The sequence below is a fragment of the Hakea prostrata genome, chromosome 1, assembly GCF_041222555.1.
Source record: "Hakea prostrata isolate BN-2017 chromosome 1, UWA_Hpros_2, whole genome shotgun sequence".
NCBI lineage: Eukaryota > Viridiplantae > Streptophyta > Magnoliopsida > Proteales > Proteaceae > Hakea > Hakea prostrata.
The window spans coordinates 27,745,783-27,770,376 of record NC_142600.1 but is presented as its reverse complement, the minus strand read 5'-3'; the positions used below and the strand labels follow the sequence as shown (position 1 = coordinate 27,770,376).

Genomic DNA, 24,594 nt, shown 5'->3' with positions numbered 1-24,594 from the left:
GAGGTATTGTAGATGATATATTGGACATCAAGCATAGGCTACATCATTGTATGTTCAAATCATATTAAGGAATCTAATTTTTGTGCAAATCTTTTGGCTCGTTTCTCGAACTTCCCTGGAGAAACCCACTTGTGTCTTTGTAACCTTCCTCCGGATTTGGCCCGACTTATTCACCAGGATGCCAATGGGAAGTGTTACCCACGTATGTAATTTTTATTTTCTATTCCTAGTTCAATTCAAAACACCTTTCCACAAAGAAAAAGAAGTGATATCCACATTTAATATTCTTCTATATCTTTCTCCTTCGCCACAATACATATGGGTTTCATACATATATATTTTTTGTCCACCTTTACCAACAAACGCAGCTTGATATCTTTTATTATCTGTAACTAACCATTTACCAAAAAAAAAAAAAAAAAAAAAGAAAAAGTGAAGCTAATTTTTAGTAGTCATGTGACTTAACAGAAGATGAGGTCCGAAACATCGATAATTCCATAGGCCAGGTTCGCGGTCATAACTTGCCCGCGGGCGATTCTGCGGGGCCATAGCCAAATGTCTATCTTCTGGGTTGAAGCTAGTATTCTTCTTACGTCCATTTCTACGCACAGGAGCCACAAAGCCAAGATTTGGAAGTGCAGCGAGAATTTAGTAGCAGAGCAGAGGGATCAATCTTATGGCAACTGCTTCGATTCTCGAAGCGGTTCCATTCGTGAGGGAGTCGAACTCACCATATTTTAAATGGAATCCTCTGCTACAGAGCTTCTCACCTCAGGTATCTTTTCGATCGTCGAACAATAATGAACGCTTCTTCAGAAACTGTCGATATAGAGTTAAATGCGCGTTGGACTCGAAGAAATGGACGATAGTGCCGGCGGATGGAGAGAAGAATCGAAATCCGCTTGAAGGAATGGCAGAGGCCGTCTTGAAGACTATAAAGGCATTGCAGAAACCAGTTATTGCTGCGATCGTGTTAGGGTTGCTTTTGACATATGACCCGCATTCAGCTTTAGCGGCTTCGGGTGGAAGGATGGGAGGACGGTCGTTCTCGTCTGGTTCGTCGTCTTCTTCGTCAAGGAGCTATTCAACACGGACGGCAAGCCCAAGTTTTTCGTATTCGGTTCCATATTATGCGCCTACGCCGTTTGGTGGTGGGGGATTTTATGCAGGCCCGGCGTTTGGAGTTGGGGTGGGCGCGGGTTCGGGTTTCTTTTTGATTTTAATGGGTTTTGCTGCATTCGTTTTGGTGTCGGGATTTCTTTCTGATCGTTCAGACGATGGTGTTCTTACTGCTACCCAGAAAACTAGTGTTCTGATGCTTCAGGTATGTTAATTTTTCGTCTTTGCTTAGCCTGTTAGCGCTATAAGTGGGAGACAGTGACTCCGCTGGTGCCATTTTACGTGTTTGTTGCAAGTATTTTATTTGAGCTTTCCAGGTCCTGGGTTCATGGTTTTGGCATCTCTTGGTGTTCGTTTCTTCTTCCAAGTCTAGCTTGGCAGGTTCTTGTCTGATTTGTTTATTTTGTCCAATAATAGGTGGGGTTATTGGGTATGGCACGATCCCTTCAAAGGGATCTTGATCGGATTGCCGAAACTGCAGACACGTCGACATCGATGGGTTTGAGTTATGTATTGACAGGTAAAGGCTCAGAGAGTGCTACTCTTGATCTTGTTCGTTTACTTTCCTCCTTCACTATATCACAATTCATTAATTCCTTTTACATTCTAGCTTGTCCAAAATTTGTTGCTATAAATAATAGAAAAAGGCCGAACCGGGTGCCAAAGGTTTCTGTACAAGTAAGAGTCCAGTGAGCAATTGTTACTATAAATAATATTCCATTTGAATTCTCAAAGAATTTAGTAAAGCCAAATAATTCCCTTCAAAGTGTTCCTAATTAAAATCATTTAGTCCTTTCCTTATATTCTGTTCTAGCCCACTATATTCTATAGCCTTTGGGTTTTAAGCACCCTCTGCAACTTCCTTAGGTTTCTTCCTCTTTATTTGGTCTTGTCTACCAATCCTATGTATATGCTGAGCAGGTCACTCTGTAATTTGTTGAATAGATAAGGGCTGACGCTTAACTCTGGTGCCGACTAATTGTGTTTAGAAACCTGTCTGTTTCTCTTTCCCAGTAGTTTTGTGACTAGCTAGAGGATTATTGTCCTTGCCTTTGATCTTTTTAATAATTCACTTCTTCTGTATTACTTATGCTCAAAACATGTCAAATGGATCTTTCTAGGTACCATGTCAATATTTGTGAAGGCGTAAAGTGATCCTAGGAATTTGTGGTTCTTCCTAAGCACTTAGGACATTCGAGTTTCTTTCTGAACACTTAGGTGGTGCCTAGGCGTGATTTTCTTTTTGATCCCAAAATGAGTAAAGCTACATTTACATTGATAAAATAAATAGTCCATACACAGTGCAGTAATAGCTAACTCAATCAATAAATGCTAATTTAGCAGCCTATTACATTTTATAGCACTAGAATACTGGACGTGTATGAGTTATTGAACCTATTTGCTGCTGTTAAGGTTATATTTCACAGTTGAATTGCAGATTCAAGGAACTATATAATCATATAACAGCCACATTACAGAATAAGTGAAACAGACAAATAATTTTGGTTTACATAATTTTTAACTACAAAATGAGAAAGCTACTTAATTGATACTAACAGTTGCACAATTGTATTTGAAGATCATTACATACAAGATAATTACAATTGAAGACCAAAGGGAGGAAAATGAGGCGCTGGAGGAGGAAAAGATGAAGGGGAAAAAGAAAGTACTGCAATCAAGTTGCAACTGATCAAGAAGAACAAATAGAATAGAAAATTAGGAAGCAAAAAGACCCTCAATAAGAGGAATCAAGGTTGGAGGAGAAAAGAACAAAAAAAAAAGGCGTAAAGATGCAAGGATGAACAGAGGAAAGAACTGCAAAAGTGAAACAGTGGACTTAACGAAGAAATTTTATATTTGGTCATCACCATTGCTAGGCTTGTGGTTGCTAGAATTGCTGGAGCAAGAGCTTGAGCAGAAAAATTAGGATTTTTATTTGCTGCAGCGCTACACCGGACGGTTATGATCGTGCCACGTATTCAAGATTAAATCTAACGGTTATGAGACGTTCTCAGCTGGAGGAGAGATTCCTCTTGGAAGAGGATGGGCTTCTACAGTTTGTGCAAGCCGGCTTTCTTCTTTCTTTTCAGTTGGGTGATGCTCGGAAAAACGTTAACTATTCTTTGTCTGGACTTAACATTCAAATAGAGCTTCTTTTCTACCTGTTTTTGTTTTGTTCCAGTTGCCTCATTTCAATCCTTTCACCTTATTATAAGAAAACGGAAGAGAAAACTAGCTATGGGAAAGCACACATCTCCTAGTAAAACAATTTGCTTCTGTAACAGAAATAAAGTCTGATTACATCAGCTTCAAAAGAAAAAATTTATTGGTTTTTGGCTTCTCTGCCCCTGGTTTGAGGTTAGGAATGGAAATGGAGATATGGCATTCCAACTAGGGTTTGGGAAATAGGGCTTTAGAATCGGGTAGATGAGGGGTTCCAGTTTGTAACTTTACAAAATGTTAAACCTTTTAATATAAAAAGAAAAACGCATATTTACGTATGTCTCCTCATATTTTCTCTCACAAGTGTTAGATTTAATCTTGAATACGTGGCAAGATCATAATCATCCGCTGCAGGCTGCAGCCACTGCAGCAAATAAAATTCGAGAAAATTTGTGATTAGAGGATGGGAAGAAGAATAAAAAAGGAAAAGCAAACTTGCTGCAAAGAAGAATGTGGAGAATAAGAGAACTTACCAAAATTGCAGGTTGCAGTTGTCATCGGAGCCAAGTTTGTGGTTGCTGGAACTGCTGGAGTATGATCTTGAGCAGAAAAATAACTGAAACAATCAGAACATGAAAGGAAAGGGGAAAACACCCAGAGAATAGTCAAGATTGGAGGAAGAAGACAGAGAACAAAGAAAAAAATTCACTAACATAGAAGAAGAGAAGAACTTACCATATCACTGAGGCCTAGTTTGTGGTTGCTGGAGCCACTGGGTGAGATCTGGGGCAGGAATCAGGGGTTTCATTTGGTAGCCAGAGGGGAGGTATGTTAGGAATCAAGGTTTCCATTTCTTCCCATAAGTGAAGGTATGAGAAAGAGCCATCGGTTTCATTCAACATATATTGTGCCTTTAGAAGATTTGGTGCATAGTAGCGTATAATAATAATACACAAACCCAATAGAAACATAACAAATGGAATGAAAGCATAAGAAAAAAAAGGCTCCTTGATATTAGAGCATCCAGAGCCTTTGCTACAAGAGTTGCTGGGGGTGAGATTTGGGGCAGGAATTGAGGGTTTCATTTGGTTGCTGGAGTGAATGGGGAGTTATGATAGTAATCAAGGGTTTCATATCTTCCTTCTGGTGAATTCTTGAGAAAGAGTTGAGGATTCATTTGGTATATCTATGCCTTTAGGTGATTTAGTTTAAAATAGTATGTATGATAGTAATTTAGTGTATGCAACTCAATGGAAACATACCAAAAGAATAAAATATAAAAACATAAAGGGCAAGGGAAAGCCTAACTGGTTGTGCACCATGGTGTGTACCTGGCCTAGACACAAGCATGCATGGGGGTAGTGGGTACATGTCATTGAGAGTGGTGTGTGCCTGGCCTAGACACAAGCATGCATGGGGTTAGTGGGTACGTGTCATTGAGAGTAGTATGTACCTGGCCTAGACACAAGCGCATGGGGGTAGTGGGTACGTGTCATTGCGAGTGTGGCTGTGTCTGGGAGCAGGTACATGCCATGATGTGCTGTGTGTGGTTAGCATGCCGTTTCCCATAATTTAAATAGCACCATGGCAATAGCATTAGCCACTAAGAGCCTTGCCCCCAAGATTTCCATTGGGATGCCAAGATGGTGCGTAGGCCTATGACCATTTCATGTGTTTTCTCTAATAAGATGAGCAAGTGTTCCCCAAAGTGCATGCAGGAAATCTCCCATGCCATACCAATCAGCACAAGGAAATTGATTTAGTCAATAGGGGTCCCACAAGTTCCTGGGGCAGGGGTGGGAAGAGTGAGAGTTATGTAAAAGGGCATGGGAAAGAATTCCACACGTTCATCGAGAAGACTTTTCCCAAAAAATATATGAAGATCTTTCTTCCTCTTTCCAAATTTTCCATCAATTGCTGCGTAAAGTAAATACCATTAGTTGTTGATCTTCTTGACAAAATCTAAACTAATTGATGATACAATGGTTTCATGCTTTACTTTTTCTTTATCACTTTATCCAAAGTACAGTTTGTATTTGATCCTGTGACAGTGAGTGCTAGATTTGGATATCACCTTTATGGAGCAACCATATAGATTACAAACAGAAGTTACATTCTAGTTGTTCATCCATATTTGGAAGTGTTCTACCTAGACAAGTAAGATTGGTCAGGAAATGCTAGGAAACTTTGACGAAGAAGTTTACTTAGACTGCTACAAACACTTGGTCCTCGCCAGTGTTTCGCTGCTGGTCCCAAGCCTAGGTAAAGGAGGAGAGTTGGTGTGTCAAGGCAGCAGCCGGCATTGCAAAAAATCTAGCCAATCCCTTTTTACATGGATTTGACAATCTTACAGGATAAATGCTATGCTAGGGCGTCTCTGACAAAAGAAGCGATGCACTACACTATGTCCTGGGGTTAGTGATAACTGGGCAAGGCTTAGCTAGGGTGTCCCCTGTAAGAAATTCTCCACTTCGGCGCCCGGATGCAATGATAAGTAGGTAGGGTTCTTGCGGCATGGACAGGTGTGGGTAAAAAAACTAGTTCAGAAACATAAGATTAGATTGGCATCTTGGAACATAGGATCTTTAACAGGTGGGAGCTTAGAATTAATAGATGTAATGAGTGAAAGAAAGATTAATGTGGCTTGCATCCAAGAGACTAGATGGAAGGGTAAAAAAGCTAAAGAGTTAGATGACTTTAAACTTTAGTATACTAGGGATAAAAGTAATAATAAGTGGAATAGGTATAATAATGGATAAAGATTTAAAGAACGATGTGGGGGATGTTAAAAAATTAGGTGATAGGAGGATTTTTACTGTCAAGCTTGGAATGGAGAAAGATTAAAAATAATTGTTGCATATGCACCTCAAGTAAGGGTGAATGAAAGTTTGAAGTTACAATTTTGATAATGTGTATGGATTAGTGCAAGGAATTGTCAAGAAGAAAAGATTATCATAAGGGGTTATCTAAATGGGCATGCTGGGAAAGATTAAAGAAGCTATGAAATGTACATGTAGGATATGGCTTTGGAGAGAGGAATGAGGAAGGGATCTCAATTTTGGATTTTGTTGTTGCATTGATCTATCTATCATAAATACTTTAAAAAGAGAGATGAACATTTAATTACCTTCAGAAGTGGACATCATAGAAAAGTCAAATAGATTTCTTCCTAACTAGAAGGTCTGATGGATTGTTGTGTAAGGATTGCAATGTGATAGCAGGGGAAAACTTAACTGCACAACATAGACTAGTTTCTTGGATGTGTGTCTAATTCCACACACTCATAAGATGTCCGAGGTTAACTATCTTAATGTAAGGTGGTGAAACTTAAATGGAGAATGCTTAAAATCTTTCACTGATGAAGTATTACAAGGGAAGTGGTAATTTGAGGTGGACACTAATACAATGTGGAATGAGATGGCTACATGTATTAGAAAGGTGGCTAAAGATATCATGGGTGAATCAAAAGGAAGGCACCATTCTTATAGAGAGACTTGGTGATGTAAACCAAAACTCTAGGGTTTGCCTTGCAATGATGTTTCCCTTGATTAGGTTTACTCCAGGATCCTCTCTCAGTGAACCAATAGTCTTATTGGTGATTTTTTGGAGGAAGCAGGGTTTCAAGTAACAGAAACAGTACCCACAAAGGGTTTGACCACGCTTTGAAACAAAGTATCTTATGTTTTGAAGCTTGTAACCTTGCTGTATTTTCAGTTTCAGATCTGGGAATGGATTTTGGTTCAGGTGTAAGGGGTTTTAGGGCTTGGAAGGGGTGTTACCAAGGTTTGGCTTCTGCTGTACTTGAATTTCAGATCTGGAGTTAGAAGTGAGGGCTTAAGAAATGCTGTATAGGGTTTTGGTTGGGCTTGGAAAGGGGCGTTGTTACTATTTTATAATTTTAGGTTAAGTCTAATATGTTTAGGCTAGTCCTAGTTGGTTTAGGATAGGTTTGAAAAGTCACAAGGGTTTGGGATTCTAGGATTGGGCTGGGATTGGGACCGAGTGTGGAAGGGTGGGGAAGCTAATCCTAAGAGGGTAAGGTGTTTGGAGTTGTGGTTGGAGAGGTATTGGAGTTCTAATGGAACTAGGGTTTAGGGTTTCCAAAGGTATGAATTGCAGAATTTTGAGACCTGTTGGATGTAGGGCTTATTGGGGATTCTAGGAGTAGGACTACGGTGTAGGTAAAAGGTGGGGTCCCCTTAGGGGTAAAAGGAGGGACTAAAGGTTAGGTTTGATGAAGTTCCAAGGGGAGGAGGGGTGGGTTGCTGTCGCTGGAATGGAGGGGGACGGACTAGGGAAAAAGGGGAGGGGTTGGGATTGTTGTTTACTTACTTGGCGATTGAAGGTTGCTTCTGGAATGAAGAACACTTGCTGAAATTGAAGATAAAGGCACTCTAATTCTGCCGTGGCCTTCCCAAGAAGCCAAGATCCTGCTTGTTTCAAAACTTTGAGAGTTTTTATTCAACTCAACTTGTGTTTACAGAGAATCAAGGCTTATAGCCTTTAAAAGAAACAAACTAAAGATTGGGAAACCAACTTGACTTCGAACTGATAATCTAATTCTAAGTATGATTCTATCTTAAATAATGACTCGCACATAAACAAGGTCTCTTATCATAAATTGCTCGAGAGAGATCCAATTTGGATTCTAAGAGTAGATATGGAGTCCTAAAAGGAAGTAGACTAAGACTAGGGGATTCCAACACAAACTAAGAATCCAACACTAAGGACTCTTTGATACTTGCAAAATAATGTTTCAATTGCAAAAATAAAAATAGATCTAGCGTCCTAGTAACATGCTGGACCCAACTAGACCCTAAGTGGACTTAACCAAAAAATGGTAAAATTACCAAAATACCCCTATACTTGGAAAAAATTACTGAGGTTGCTGATAAGCCCTTTGGGTCCTCATTGGGTGGTCCTGGATTTAGTTTACATCACTTGGTGGTGAGATGGTGAGGTTCAAGCAGCCATTAAGAATAAGAAAGCTAGTTTTGAGACATGGCAATGGATTAAGGATGTAGAGGATCTGCAAAGGTATAAGTTGGCTTGAAATGAAACTCATATAATTGTGGGAAAAGCAAGGAAGAAGAAGTATGAAGATTTATAAATAAGTTAGCTAAAATAAAGGATAGGAAGAGTAGTGATCTGGACCATGTTAGATGTATTAAAAGTGAAGATGGTAAAGTACTAGCACATGATGGGACATCAGGAAGAGATGGGAACTCTATTTCTCTAGTTTACTAGACGAACATACTTCTGGTATTTGTGTTTGGGCAATTACACCATTTAAGATGGCACCAATTTTAGAACATTTATATGAAAAATTTTTATTTTCAAAAGTAAAAAAAGCTCCAAGGAGGATGAAAGTAGGCAAGGCACAAGGTCATGATGAAATCCCATTAGAAGTATGGAAGAGCCTAGGAACCTATGGCCTAGCTTGATTTTGAACAAGTTATTTAATAAGATAATGAGCACAAGGAAAATGTCAGATGAATGGAGAAGAGGCATTGTGGTTTCAATTTACAAAAGTAAAGGAGATATTCAAAGCTATAGTGATTATAGAGGCATCAAATTGAGTCATATTATGAAATTATAGGAGAGAGTAATTGAAGCACGTTTGAGATGAGTAACCAGTATTACGGAGAACTAGTTTGGCTTTATGCTGAGAAGATCTGCAACATAAGCTATTTACCTTATTAGGAGACTTATGGAAAGGTATGGAGAGTGTAGGAAAGATTTTCATATGGTCTTTATTGAACTAAAAAAAGCATAAAGTCCTCAGGGTGTTAGTTTGGCCAATACTAGAGAAAATAAATGTTGCAACTTGCAAATAAATATGTGAACAGAGTAAAGATATGTATGATGGTTCAATGACAAGTGTAAGAACCGGGGGGGATAAGGTGGGAATTCCCAATTGGCCAATTATAGTTGGGCTATATTAAGGATCAACTTTAGGCCCACAATTATTTGCACTTATAATGGATGAATTTATTAAAGACATTCAAGATGAGGTTCCTTGGTGTATGCTTTTTGCTAATGATATTGTTTTAATAGGTGAGACACAAGGATAATACCAAGTTAGAATCATGGCGACCAACTTTGGAACTAAGACTTTAAACTGAGTAGGACGAAGATGGAATTTCTAGTGTGTAACTTTGGTTGTGATTGGACAGATGATCAAGTGCTAAATCTTAATGAGAAGGAGATTCCATAAAAACGCTAGTTTTAGGTACCTTGGCTCAATCATAAATAAAAACGGTGATATAGAGGATGATGTTTTCCAAAGAATTAATATAAGATGGCTGAAGTGGAGAGGTGCGTCCGAGGTCTTGCATGATTGACTTGTTCCTTTAAAGCTCAAAGGGAAATTCTGCTTAACTGTCATTCGACCGTCTATGATGTATGGTGCGGAGTGTTGCGCTGTTAAAAAGTGTTGGGCTATTCAAAAGTATCATATAGATAAACTTAATGTAGTGGAAATTAGGATGCTAAGATGGATGACTGGCAAAACTAGGAAGGATAAAGAATGATCATATTTGAGCCAGTCTAGGAGTAGCTCCAATAAATGATAAGCTAAGAGAAAGCAGTTTGAGGTGGCACAACCATGTTCAGTGGAGGCCTTTAGATGCCCCTGTTCAAAGAAGCAATTTAATCCAAATTGAAGAAATTAAATGAATTAGGGGCAGACCAAAGATATCCTTTAGAGAAATGGTGAGAAAGGATATGCATAGCTTAGGCCTTGTATCTAGTACAACCTCAAACATAGCTGATTGAAAGGCAAGAATCCATGTAGCCGACCCCAGTTAGTTGAGACTTGAGAGAAGGCTTGTTGTTGTTGTTGTAGAGAATTGATAAACCTTTCAAGTCAAATCACAGCCTTCAGATGATTGAGGTGAGATTATGGTCCTAAAGGTTATAGTATTAGTGGTCTAATCTCAAGTGAGAAATAGCCAAATGAATTTTTAATTTCCGAAGGATAGAGAGTGGAACATGGGTGCATATAGATGTTCTCCATGGATATGCATGGTCTAATTGCTTCACTTTTTGTTATAGAAGATAGCCATGCAAGTACTAGTTTCTTTTGATGCTCTTTGTTTTTTTCTTTGAGAATTGAGATGTGTGGCCCTGTGGTGTTGGGAGAGGGGGGGGGGAGTTGGGGAGATTTATCTCAAATTATTGTTTTATAAAGCCAACATGGTGACGCATATTTTTTCTTTGGATGCTTGTTCACTTAAGCCAAATAATTGTGCTGCCTCATTTTTCTTAGCTCCATTCCATTTTCTATAAAAGTTTTTATGGTTGTATACCTTATTATGATGCCATCTCATGTATGTTACTGAGATGGTGTGGTGAGTTTGAAGGACATGGAACTTAGTTTCACTTACTCTTAAGGTGAAGAATCTACTTGCGTGTGGTATATCATTGTTTTTTATGTGGAGTTTTGCATTTTTTCTTCCAATTATCTTGACAGAAAATCTTCTTATTCTATCTATTGTTGGAAAGAGCACATTAGTTGGAACAAGTCTGAGGAGTTGTTGTTGTTGTTGCAGAGACCACATTATCTCTACTACGTCATCCTGATTATTGCATCTCAGGTTATTCATCGGTAAGTGAATATTATGTTCCATCGCATTGTGTTGCTGCTCTTCGTTTTTATGTTTTACTTCTAAATTAAGAAACACCAGCCACCAGGGTTGCAAAAAATTATTTAATTTTTTCTCCCTCGGGGGGGGGGGTGTCTGGACTGTTGATTATGTTACTGTTTATTCTTATCTTTCATGAAAGTAATTTGGCATGTCCTATGTATGGTTTAATCTTTACTGTCTGCAAATACATGGACATTGTCCCTATGTAGAAACCTCATTGGGATAGTATTTTATGGTGTTTTCGTGTGAGCTGTAATGACTTCTGAGACTGAAACATATACAAAGGTCGATACAAAAGAAGTACCTTAACTGGAATTTTTACTATCCTTTGTTAAACCATCATTTATTGTTGTTCTAGTGCATTTTTCTGCCAATTTTCCTAACATCTTCTCTCACATTTAATTTATGTGGAATTAACCCTTGGTTTTCTTGTATCTTTCATTGTTGTTGAAGCATTGCCTGGGCTACAAGGGAGGCCTTAAGGCCCAAGGTAGTTAGTTGACCTATGTGCCGAGGTGTCAAAAACCTAAGACTAGTCTTGGGCCCACCATATATTATTACTCAAGCACTTCAGTACTTCACTGTTCGACCCTTAAATTTCTATAATATGATATTTATACCTCTTTCCTTTTGTATTTTGACCTTTATAATTATTGGAAAACAAGGTCAGTGCTTTTAAGATGTGGCACCTGCATTGCTGCCATGCCCATGATTTCATCTATGGAATTAAAATCGATAATGGCCAAACATGTAACAGCCATACAATTTTATCTGCAAATTGGATCAAAGGATCATTTTTCAAGAACTATTTCTCAAGTTTAAAATAATGAACTTGCCATACATGTTCTTAGTATGTTTCTTCACCATACAAACATTAATGGAAACCCAATCCATATTGATATCAATAGGTATTGATTATTTCCATGGTCTTGAAGACTGTATATTTGGTTTACCAGAAAGACCATATGTCGGCAGTTAGGCATCCATAACTAGATAGTTTGCATTTATTGTCTCTGAATAAACAGTTGAGCAAACCTTGTGCCAAAGGCTTCTGCACAGGCAGAGTCCCCACCCCCGGGGGGGGGGGATTTCCCTATGCAGCCTTACCTCAGCAATCTTTTTGGAGAGACTGTCCCGCTACCTTGACCTCTGGCTACATTGGACCAAGGCCTACCCCTCTTGAATATACAATGTGGAGGAGTAAATTTTATTAGGAAAGTTTAGGTCATAATACATGTTTAGTTTATTGCATCCTATTCGGGTAACTTTTTTTATATACTTTTATCTTATGAAGCAATCTGTTATATGATGAGAATTATTTGAATTCACGATCTGTTAGTTCAAAACCCATTTCTTTTATTTCCTCTATTCCTCAAAAATTGTCTGCTATGAATTCTTACAAGTGTTCCAAATTGATAGTCCACTTAGGCATCTAAAGCATTAATTTTATTTTCCTTTTTCCATTTTACCTGTCGACACTATTCCAAGTACTTTCCATGTTGCAACTGAAAGTTCCTGTTGATTCCATGTTATAAATACTGCGAGGACCTGGGAAATTATTTAAGAAAAGTATGAAGTTAGATATTGATTACCATTCCTTAAATTTGTGCTTGTACAGTGATACTATTACTGATTCTGTCTCCTTTTGATTGAGTTCTGCAATTTATTTCACGGTTGGAATTGGGCCTTTTCTTCCTGAGTTTGTTCTGCAAACTTCTTTCATTATATATTCTTGAAAGCCCAGTGCATTCAAGTGTTCTATGGAACTTCCTTTTCAGGTGGATGTGAAGCGAAGCATTGAGGATGGAGAGAAGCGATTCAATCAGCTTTCCATTGAAGAAAGAGGGAAATTCGATGAAGAAACACTGGTCAATGTGAACAACATCAAAAAGCAAAGCAGAACAAGCCAAAGGGCTAGTGGATTCAGTAATGAATACATAGTGGTAAGGTTAATTTGCAAGTAACATGATAGCTTCTTGTTAAAATATTTTGGCATGGTTATACTTAAAGTTGTATATATCTGCCATTTAACTAGCTGTGTATTGTTTACAATTTCTTTTCGGTGATATTTGCCATTTAACTAGCTGTGTATTGTTTATAATTTCTTTTCGGTGAATTAATCTTGTGGAAAACCGAAAAAGTATCTCAAGCTGGCGGCAAAAGCTATGCCAGCAAAGCCTCTCTCCCCTTCCTGCTCTGTATTAACGAAACCATGTTATGCTACTTGATTGGAGCATTCATCAAACTACCAGCTTGGAGAACACTCTTCCTGTTATTTGCTTTCATCTTTGTAATCCACATTTGCGGTTATTTCCCCCCCCCCTTTCTTGCGTTTTGTTTTGGCCAGTAGGATGGGGCAGACGAATTGTTTGTTAGATATTGAGAAGGTACAATGTAGTTTGTGAGTCCAGTCTGTGGTATCTACAACATGGATATTTCCACAGAAGATTGTATCGTCCCGTTGTGTGTGCAACATTTGCATGGAGACAAAGGAAGAGAGACTAAAGAGGATGTGCACATGCACTGCACGCGCATGAGGGTGGGGATGTGGCTTTACAAGGGACTCTCCAATGCCTTAGTATGTTTCCCAAGCAAGGATGATATGAACGGGCAGAGTAATAACGCCGAAAGCTGGCGAGTGGTGAATTGGATTTATTATGGTGTGATCATGGAAGAAATTTCACTCGAAATTGTCGAAATTTTGAGTGAAATTCCTGCATTTTTTGAAACCAAAACGAAATGCAATTTTTTTCATCGAAGTGGTTTGTTTCGACCAAAATGGTACGGAATTTCCGTCAAAACGACATGAAATTTCGTACCTTTATGAAAAAACTTAGATTTCTCCATTTTTTATTTTTGTTTTGTTTTTTTTATGGCTCAAATCAACTTAGATTGCTTTCAAATTAAAGTATGTCTAGTCTAGAGTGTTGATCTATGAATTTGTGGTGTCAAAAATAATTTTTGGTTCTTCCTAGTATTTATATTTTGTAAATTATATATATTGCTAAAGATGTATATGTATACTTGCGTAGTTGATGTATGAGCTTCAAATTAATGTATGTGAGACACCATATTGCTGTGATGGTGTTGAATCAATTTTTTTTGTTGTAAATTATTTATTTTATTTGAAAGATATTTAAATAATTTTAAAATATTTAAATATTAAAAATATTAAAAATACTAATTGATTTATGTTTTAAATTAAAAATAAGAGAGTATTAGTGGAAGCATGTATGTAATTTTTGGAGCATGTTGTGGAGCTTTTTAAGATACTTAGTGTGTATTTCATCTATTTTTAAATCATTTGGATATTAAATATACTAACTAACCTTGTTTTATATTTAAAAAAGGTTGCCTCATATTAGAAGCATGTACATAATTTTGAAGCATATTGTGGAGCTTTTTAAGATACTTAGTGTGTATTTCTTGTCTCAAATACTTTTTTTTAAAGATGTTTGACATAGCTTGGCAACATGGGAGACCATTGATAGTTGATGGGAAGAAGAGTGAGGGTAATTACTACAAGAAACAAATAGGAGGAGGTGGAGCCATTAGATTGAATGTGCATTTAGCTGGGGAAAATAGGGATGTAGTAGGATGCTAAAGGGTGCCTTCAGAGGTCAAGAAGGCAATGGCCTCATACTTGGTTAGGGGAAAGCAAAAGAGGAAAGAGAAGATAACACAAAGGGAGGAGTTTGAGGATGCATGCCTAGATGACCTTCCAGAGTCAGGAGAGTGGGATTTTGATCCAGAGGAGCCAGGAGAGTTTGGATGTGACCCTGACCCAGAGTCTGCACAGATCAAGAGGGCAATGATGATGAGTAGGCAGTAGGCTAGGGTTGATGACATAAGGAGGCAGCAGAGGGCTATGGGTTGTGGGTCCTTCAGAGACCTAGCAGGTATGGGAGGCACACACAATTCCCAAGTCCCTATGAGGAGGAATCAAAGTGTGAGGGAGGAGATTCCTATTCCACGGGCCCTAACAAGGGTTCGAGCTTCATCAACACATCCTATGGATATGGATCTTGATATTCTTCATAATGATCCGACCCTATTTAGGAGGCCTGAGCACAAGCAGAGAAAGTTGAAGCACTTGTGGGGGGAGTGTGAAGGAGAAAGTGGGGATGGCTTCTCCAAATCGGCTATGTGCCATAGTATTCTAGCACATACAACCCAAGGGCCTTATTATAGGGATATGACTGAGGAGATAGGTGGGGTTGAGAGTGGTGAATAGGGGCCCACCTCATATGAAATATATAATGCTTGTTTGCCTTAACGAAAGAGGACTTGAATGAGTATAGTAATCAAGGAACTTAATTCGGCGAAATTCAGTGATTTCGCCCCCTGGCGAAACGATACCAGGGAGCAAAACGATATTTGACGTTTATCGCCGGAAAAGCATATATCGCCGGAAAATCGTCGATTTTTATGCAATTCAGCGAAAAGTGCCGGAAAATGGTCGATTTTCCGGCGAATCACAAGCAAATGGCAAGATCTGAAGGAGAAGAAGAAGGAGAACTTCTACGACCTCTCAAAGCCCTTCAATCTCTGCAACTGCAAGCCACACCCTTACGATTTTCCGACGAATCACAAGAAAATGACCGGATTTGAAGGAGAAGAAGGAGAACTTCTATAGTTCTACGGCCCACTGGTTTCCATTTACCAAAAACCTCTGGCTCTCTGCCGTTGTCTCAGTCTCTCAATCCTTGCTGTCGCCGTTCTGCAAGACCAAATAGAAGCTGGGTAAGAAGGTGCTTTTGTTTGTTGCAGAGATGGATGGGTTGAAAGAAAGGGGTTTATTTTACAGAAGACATTGGAAAAGAGTGGGTGGGACTCCACCGTAGTTGCTGTACCCTGTACCCCAGTGTGAAACCACCCCTCCATTAGCTCGAGCTCCTTCACCATCTTGCCGATATTCAGGCGAAATTTTGCCATATCGCCAGGTTCGCTGGGCAGCGAACCAGCGATATCCGGCGAAATTTCATTCCTTGATAGTAATGGATCAAAGACCATGTGGGGTTATTATAGAGTGACTGTGATGGCTGATGGTTGGACTGGTCCCACTAGACAGTTCATCATCAATTTCATGTTGAATTATGATTGAAGGACAATGTTCCTCAAGTTAGTAGATACATCTAGTGAGAAGAAGGATGCAAAATACATTTACAAATCATTGAAGCAAGTGGTGAAGGAGGTTGGAATGGAGAATGTGATCCAAATTGTGATTAATAATGGCTCCAACTACAAGAATGCTAGGTTGAAGATGTAGGAGAACCCCATGTATCAAAACATGCATCTACTTCTAGTACTAATTTTCATTTTTAAATACATATATTACATTACATATACACTTTATGACTTTGTATTGATGCCTTGATGGATGGATATTGGTTTTTTTTGGAATCCATGTGCTGCTCACTGCATTGGCCCAATGTTAAAGGACATTGAGAAGGTCAAGCTTGTGAAGAAGATCGTGGAGCAAGCTTGAAAAGTTAGCACCTTCATCAATAACCACACATATGCACTAACGATGATGAGGTACAAGTGTCAGGGTGACTTAGTGAGGCCAAGCATGACTAGATTTGCTATTAATTGGATAGCATTGCAGAGCTTTAGAAGTAGGAAGACTGGCCTTAAGAGCATGTTTGCATTGGAGCAATGGTTTAATTGGGAGGGTTCTTCATCCATAGGAGGAAGGAGAGCACAGTTGACCATACTCGATGACACTTTCTGGAAGAATTTGAGGATAGTGGTGAAGATGCTTAAGCCTTGGTGCACGTGTTGAGGATGGTAGATCAGCAGATGAGACCTACTCTACCACACATATGGGCTGCAATAGATAGGATGAACCAGCAAGTTACTCAGGTCTACCCACAAGTCAATAAGAAAATCCTCGACATCATCCAAAATAGATGGGAGTCTATGTTGCAACATCCATTACATAAGGCTGGTGAATTGTTAAGTTCAGGAATCAATTTAATTTTCATTATATTATCAGTTTATCACACTATTAAGTATTGACTATTCCCTCTTGCTTTTGCTTTTTCTTACACAATATACTAGCTAAATCCCATGTACCATTACAAAGACAATCTTGGGATGAGGCAAGATTTTATAGATGTTGTCCAAACCGTAGTGGAGAGGTTGGAATCGGATCTATCTAAATAGACAATCATCCTTATGGAGATAAGATGGTGATTTGATATTCAAAATTCATAAATTAATATTAAGCTATTAAGTATTAACCTAGTTATGTTTTTTCTTTATATGTTAGATAAAGGCATTTATGGATGCCACTGGGGAGCTTCGGTTGTTCGTGGCCATATCGGGACAAGAATCTCTCTCTAGGGAAATTTAATTCATTATATATTTAATTAGTTATATTCTATCTTTAAGTTAGTTACTTGAGTATTGATTATTGAAATGACTTGGAGTCTACATTTGTTGCACCTGAATGGTGGTGGCCATTGGCCATGACTCACCCCACTAGAGTACAATTGCATGTAAAGTGCTCTCCCAGACATGTTCTGCCACTAGTTGTGTGTGAAATTGGAGCACATTCAACCTCATCCACTCAAAGAAGTGCAACCGATTGGGTGTGAAGTGTCTAGAGGACTTGTCTATCTATACTATAATATGAGATTGAGGGGGGATCATATTAGACAGGGGATGAATAGAGAGAGTGACATGATCGAGTTGGTTATCATATTTGAGATGGATGATGATGATAACCCAATAGTTGACTGGATCAGGGATAGTGAAGAGCCTTTGCTAGATGAGGATGGAGGTCGTACCAGTAGACAGTTGCCAGAGGAGATGGGGGCTGATGTGACGAACTTCATGGCCCAAGAGGGGGAGTGCACATGCAATGCTTGCCCGTCCGTTCGTGCCACACCCTAATGCATCCACGCAGAGTGAGGATTTGATTGTTTGGTCAGACACCGAGGATGATGTGACTCAGGCACCCGGTGACAATGATGATGACTACGATGATGGTGATGGAGGGGATGATGAGAGTGTTGGACCTCGTGATCAGGATTCAGCCGATCTTAGGGACAAACCACCACCAATACCAGCACCAACATCAACAGTACGTGAGAGTCAGGGAGGGGGAGGACAACCACCAAGATTCACAGAGTGAGAGTTAGTTCACCCATACGACATAGGATTTAAACCATGGTGGAGATGCATCTCAAGGCAAAAAATATTTTGTTGACATATTCGATGAAGGGGAAGGGGAGACAACACAGATATGAGATTGAGGACACTCCATCATATGGGTCTTATTGTCCGGTTGATGTAGAGAGCTTGGTGTGATCTATGAGATCGATGAGCATAGATGATTTCAAAGATTCCACCTCAAGAGGATCTGGATGGCATAGGCATGTAGAGTCCTCATATGATACTGCTATGGAGAGTATTGGTTCTATTGGGTCGACTTATGGAGCTTATGGTGTCCCTCTTGGCTATCAAACTTAGAGTCAAATCACCAGTGGAGCCTTATAGTCATGGAGCTTATGGTGCCCCTCCCATTGTCACCTATTGGAGTTTGCCATTGGAGCCTTATTATCATTATGGAGCTTATGGTGTTCCCGCCCTTGCCGACGAGGGTGTTTTTTCATTTGTTGAGTAGGTCTTCCACTTTATACCACAACCACCACCACCCTTCCATAAACAATTAAGCCAATTCCTTATCAGGAGATTCCCAACTTCCCACCATCAGCACATCTTAGGCATGTGGATGAGGCCACATACAGAGCTGTAGGTACTGACTACGTCAACAACTATATGGAGCAAACACCATGGGATGTGTATTGTCATTGTATGGGGTGCAAGAGAGAAGAGGGAGACATGGAATAGAGGAGGTTTGTACTTGGTAATATTCTCGATTCTTCTCATGTGTATTGTATACTTGAATGTTACATTTTCAATGGGCTTTTTTTGGTAAACTAGTAGTTCCATTTTGTTTATTATGCTTGAAATAAGAAGTCTGCAAGAATCTAGATCATTTTGAGTCCATATGAGGCTTGAAACTGAAGATTGAAACTTCGAGGGATAAAAATCAAATGTTTTGACTGAAATTATTTCGACTGAAACTTCTACCATGGGTGTGATTTCCCATTTGTTAATATCTTGAAGTGGCATTGATGAGAGCCAAGCTGATAGAGTCCAAGATTGGTAGGAGACCAACTAGAAGCCAATATCTAGGATCTAGGATGAACTAGCAAGCTTGTGTAGGTCAAATGAGGATTCTTAAGTTCAAACTAGTATTATGGATGATAAGAGTGTAAGACCTAGGTTTTGATGGTAAAGTTGGCGTAAGGAAGTCCATCAGTGAAGCAGTGAAGGTTTGGTTGTTTCATTGATGGTGCTGTATTGCTGAAATTGGAATATTGTCAAATTAGGGTTTGATTTCAGGGTTTCAAGAAAGAAGAAAATGACGGAGATGAAGGTTTCTGATGGTGAGGTTGCAAGAAAAATCAAGTTTCCCTTATGGTATGGAGGAGATTTGATCCAAATATGAAACTTTTACGGTTTCTTTGGTCTGTGTGGAAATGAGGGTGTCCTTAGAAGAATTTGGGATGGAGGTTGTTAGGGTTTTAATGGATGGATAGGACTGCAAAGGGGATTGAGTGCTTATTGACAAGGGCTTATGTGGTCAAAGCTTGCGGTCTCTCAGATGGTTGATTAGGTCTTATTTAGGTTTTGAAATTTGAGAAGTGAGAATAAGAAAGGGGGATTGCCAGTGGTTGGGATTGTAGAGGTTTTAAAAGAAGAAAAAGCGTAAGGATTGAGGAATTCAAACTACTGTCTGTTGAAGGATCTCGCCAACAAGTTGAAACAATAGAAGAAGACCCCGATCTTGCAAGAGTTTCCAGAAACTGGAAGACCTTCAAGAAATTTGAGCATGGCAGCTGGGGGGAAGTGCTTGAAGAACTCGATGAAGGGGAGGAGTAGAGTGGCTCTCACGTTAAGCAGCAACTTTCAAAAAACTTTTTCATCAAATTATGGGCCCAACTGAGCATATACTACATGCCTTTCAAATTTAAACTATGGCTCAATAATAGAAAGTAGGACTCAATAGGACCAGATTCACTATTCATCTAATCCATAGCTTCAGAAGTCCTATTGGACCTACAGTTTCAAACAATAACTAAATAAGATCAACTATTAGATTACTAGAAAGATTAAAGCAACCCAACTATGCCCGATATTTTCATTTTACAGCTAATGTTGCTGGTGTGGGGAGGAATTCTTACACCTGAGGCTGGTGTTACACACATAGTTATCAAGGCAGCAAGGTGTTCTAGAGGGGCAAACAAGAAAGGTGACACCAACAAGGTGGGCAAGGCACCATCCTATGCATATTAGGCGTCCAAGTGATCAAGAAGTTTGGAAACAGAGAATTGTCTGGGCCATTCCATGGTAACTATGCTTGCACAGGTGAACAGCAGTGCTAGTTAAGGTATGTGTACCTGAAAGTAAGCTGAATCCTTATATGACAGTCGAATGTGATGTGGATTACATGGGATAGCCCCTTGTGGAAGGTTTCCTTGAATCATCTGGTGGTAGAGTTCATCTTCTAATGGGAGAATGGCCAAATAGGGTGTCCAAAGATGGAAAACCTTAACAGGAAAGTCCCGATGAAGGAGAAGCTGGATATGGTCTGAGATCCCATGATGCAGATCCAACCCCTACTTAGAGCCCTCGGATATGATTCCCTGTCCTTAGAAGCCAAGTGAAGCCCCTTGGCTTGCTCAGCAGCATTTCAAGTCATTATTGTTTTTCTGCACTTAGTTTTTTGTCATTGTTAAGTAATTCTATAGTGATTCTGCCCAACCTGAAGTCAAGGACAGCAAGGTTGTTTAAGTTATTAGTCTTCTGTTGAAGTCAGTTTTATTCCCGCCTTTTAATTGTAGCAGCCCATGGTTTGGTTGCTTACTTAGTACAATAATCTGTTAGCTGTTGTCCTAGTTTAAGTCGTTTTCTTATTCCTAATTTCAGTTGGATCATATGTCAGGCTATTAATAGCCCCCACTTGATGGAATAGACTACACTTGACTGGTAAAGTTATTTTCCACAAGCCTCAAGTGCTTTTATGTTTGTTGCTGCAATTACTGGTTTATGTTCTCTTTGGTTAGAGAAGTTCCAGGAGTAGAGTATTCTCTGATGTTCTAGGTTAAGTCAAGCCAAGATCCTTGCCGTGGCTGAATTTACAGCCTTCAAGACTCCATTGCCATTGATCTGAAGCTCCAGAAGGGTTCAGCATCCAAGCATTTGGCATAGTTGTCAAGGTGACAAGGCAAGGCAAGACAATAGAGCCACCGAAAGCCAAGGCGACACCAAGCAACGTGACAAAGCAACACTAGGACGCCTTGACCCAAAGATTGACCAGGATGTCTAGGTGTTTCCTAGGTGATGCTTAGGCGATGCCTTGACAACTATTGTATCTGGCATCCTACATTCTCTCCCCCTTCATATCACTTCGTATGTTATTTTCTTGAATTTTTAAGACTTCCAAAGGGACTCAAATTTCAAGGTCAGATCTACACCAATCTACCCATCAGATCTGTCCCAAGCTTCAGGCACATCATTCCCCTTACCCTAGGTGACTTCCATCCTAGTTTCAACTCCATCTTGACCCGCAAATTTCAAGATATAAATATTTTCTTGAATTTTCGTACTCCTGAAAACCCCAAAAAACAAGAGGCTCCATATCTTCCAATCCAGCCATCCAAATCCAACCAAACTTGGAGGAACATATCCCTCTATCATTACTCAGATTGCTGCTAAGTTTGAGTCCATTCAGACACCTCTAAGTCTTCCATCTATATTATTTAGAGATATCTCACTCTCACCCCATTTTCAAGAAATCTCCCTTTTGCATTCAAACCTAATTTAATCTTTTTGAGACCTAACCTGACCATCATGTTTGAGTTCACCAAGCTTTGTTACATTAAACACTCCGTCTCTAGCAACAAATCATCCCATCATGGCCCAAACCACACAACCCTATGCATAAGGCCATGACAAAACCTATCTAGACCTAACCTATTTTGTCCTGTATGTTGGTTTTGATCAAGATCTTGGGAGAAGTGGGCCTAGTTCATCACTTATCATTCTAGACAACATCATCTTATGGAGGTTGAAACTGATTTCCACCATAATGAACAATTTAGCATATTTCGCGATATGGGGGGTTACTTCTGGGCATGTGTTACGAACTCAATGGTAGGTGGTGTTTATGCATGTTGGCGGACATTGTTAACTAAGCATGCAATTGCATCTTCTGAGAATATTACTCAACAACCAATTTTCCCATCTGGAATGTGAATGGAGTGTTTCCTTTTGTAAGTTGGTTTGAATTTTGATGTAATTATTGGATATATGGCAGAGGTGGGGAAATAGGAGGGGGGGGGAGGTTGTCTTTTAGTCTTTTGTTTCATAAATGTGATTTTACAACCAAGCAACATTATCAAATCTTATTTTTGTGTTTGATCCTTGCATTCATTTCTTTAATTAAACTTCCAAAATTAGTACAGTGAGCCAGATTTGATTGGAAAAACAATTACAATTTCAAACCAAAAGATTTTTTATTTTTTATTTTTATTGTTTTTGGAAGACCAGAGTTGGAGGTCATGAAAATGTGTTTTGAGAAAAGCTTCAATGAAGAGTTACTAATTTATTTCATTTTGCCTCTGACTTGAGTTCTGCGAGACCCTTGTCATTTCATCCCTGTGCAAATTTTCTCTGTATTTGGCTGAACCAGCATAGTTTACTTTTCAGTCTTTTGCTACTGTTGGTGCCCCTGCTACTAGGTTTGCATGTGCAGCATTTGTTCTGTCATTGACGGTTTAGCATTTATATTCTGTATATTCCTGTTAGCCGACCCCATTTAGGTGGGACAAGGCTTATTGTTGTTGTTTTTTGTTTTGTTGCTTTACATTTTGCTCAGAAAATTTTTGGTGTTCCTATTCATGGCTTGTAGAGTTATACATTGGATCACCAAGAGCAACCTTCTGCTTCGTCCATGCACCTTGAATTATTAGTGGCAACATCCTTTTTCTGTTTCCTCACCTTACAGTTGAGTTCATCATGATGGTGCAATTGGGTTTTTGGAATAATTCTGTCTCATTGGTATCCATTATTTCCGGAATATGTGGTTAGTGTGTTAGATAAAGGAAACAATATTGATGGTTCTTTAGGAAGTTAACAAATCAACAAAGAATGAACTATTGAAGGTGAAAACATAACCACCAAAGGCCAGCAATTTTCCTTTCCTGTTTCTTGCTCTATGTTAACTAAATCTTCCATTATGCTTCTCAGCATGCAAAGATGAAGCAAACCTCCAAGAATGTCTCCAATGTAATAAATGTTCTCCTTTGTTTTCTTTCCAGTCTCTGGACAGTGATTAATAAGACGATGATTTTTTCTGGACAGACATGGCTTACTTTTGACACGCTGCACGTACTTCTAGTACAATTGTTAGTCAGTCTTCAGATCAGACTGACTGTAAAAATCAACTACAGAACAATCTTGGACATATTATCTTTGAAAGAATTTTGCTATATTGGAGTTGAATTTTCTTCTTTTTCTTTTTCAGAGTACTATTTTCTCTTCCTTTTCTCATGTAGGACTATTGAGATTAACTGTGACTTGCTCTTACCCTATGAGTAAGAAAATGAGGTTTCACATTTGAATTGTATTTTGTTAGATTTTTTCCCTGCTGCTTGCCCTTTCCTGTTTTAAGTTTTTTTCTTCTAAGTCAATGTCCATGTTTTCAGATAACAATATTGGTAGCTGCGGAAGGAGTTCATAAGCTACCTGCCATTAATGGTAGTGCAGACTTGAAGGATGCCTTACAAAAGCTGGGTTCCATTCCATCCAGCAGAACTCTGGTAACAATACTAAAAAGTCACACTTGACAACAACAGTGTTTTCTATTTCTTCCATTTTGTGAAAAAAGTGTCGATTTCATGCAGGCAGTTGAGGTATTGTGGACTCCTCAGAACGAAAATGACACACTGTCAGAGCGGGAGCTTCTTGAAGATTACCCACTTTTGAGGCCTCTGTAAAGAGTCAATAACCAGTCAATAGCTTCTGTATCAGTTTGTGAAGTAGGCAACGTTTAGAGTCTTCAGTATCGTCTGGCATAGTAAAATGTTTCTGTATATGCAAAATACATGTACATTTTGATATAATGGAGAAATACATGTACATTCATGGGGCTTTCATTAATTGAAAAGAAATGTCTATAATATGGTGAATTTTTATTCTGCAGTCTATCAGCTTGTTGTACATGATTCGTTGATAAGCGTGGGTGTATTTCCAGAAACATATATTTTTTTTTGTTTAAATCTAAAATGTTTGATGGCAGGGGTTTGAAAACTACTCCTTTTACATTGTGTATGCCGGTGGTGAGCAAGTGCGAAAGCTTTACCAGTGGCTAAATAACTCGAGCAAGAGGAATGTGATGGTTGATCCCTATTGCAACAGATGCGGTCATGAAGAGTCTATGGATCACGCGCCACTGGATTGCCAGTTTGCAAGGGCCGGTTGGTTTGCTTCAAGTCTTTCCTTCTCCCCTCCCTCACAACCTTCAGTGGTCGAGGTGTTTTCCAATCCTGGAAGCGACCCTTGCCCGAGGAGAAGAGCAGGTACA

The 24,594-nt window shown here is 39.2% G+C and overlaps 1 protein-coding gene across 1 annotated transcript; it reads left to right on the top strand.

Annotated features, from left to right (window-relative positions):
* Nucleotides 1-584: 584 nt before the first annotated feature.
* On the top strand, nt 585-24,215 carry LOC149028576 (FLUCTUATING-LIGHT-ACCLIMATION protein 1, chloroplastic-like). Its single transcript, XM_089137813.1, has 6 exons — nt 585-1,324; nt 1,537-1,639; nt 10,836-10,891; nt 12,710-12,874; nt 23,717-23,830; nt 23,915-24,215. Exons 1-6 carry the CDS (start codon nt 677-679, stop codon nt 24,005-24,007), a joined length of 1,179 nt encoding a protein of 392 aa, XP_088993939.1. The 5' UTR covers nt 585-676; the 3' UTR covers nt 24,008-24,215.
* Nucleotides 24,216-24,594: the final 379 nt, after the last annotated feature.

Coding starts and splice junctions, on each gene's coding strand:
- LOC149028576 (XM_089137813.1), top strand. CDS start 677: ATGGCAACTGCTTCGATTCTCGAAGCGGTTCCATTCGTGAGGGAGTCG. Junction 10,892..12,709: donor GCATCTCAGGTTATTCATCG/GTAAGTGAATAT, acceptor CTTCCTTTTCAG/GTGGATGTGAAGCGAAGCAT. Junction 23,831..23,914: donor TTCCATCCAGCAGAACTCTG/GTAACAATACTA, acceptor GATTTCATGCAG/GCAGTTGAGGTATTGTGGAC.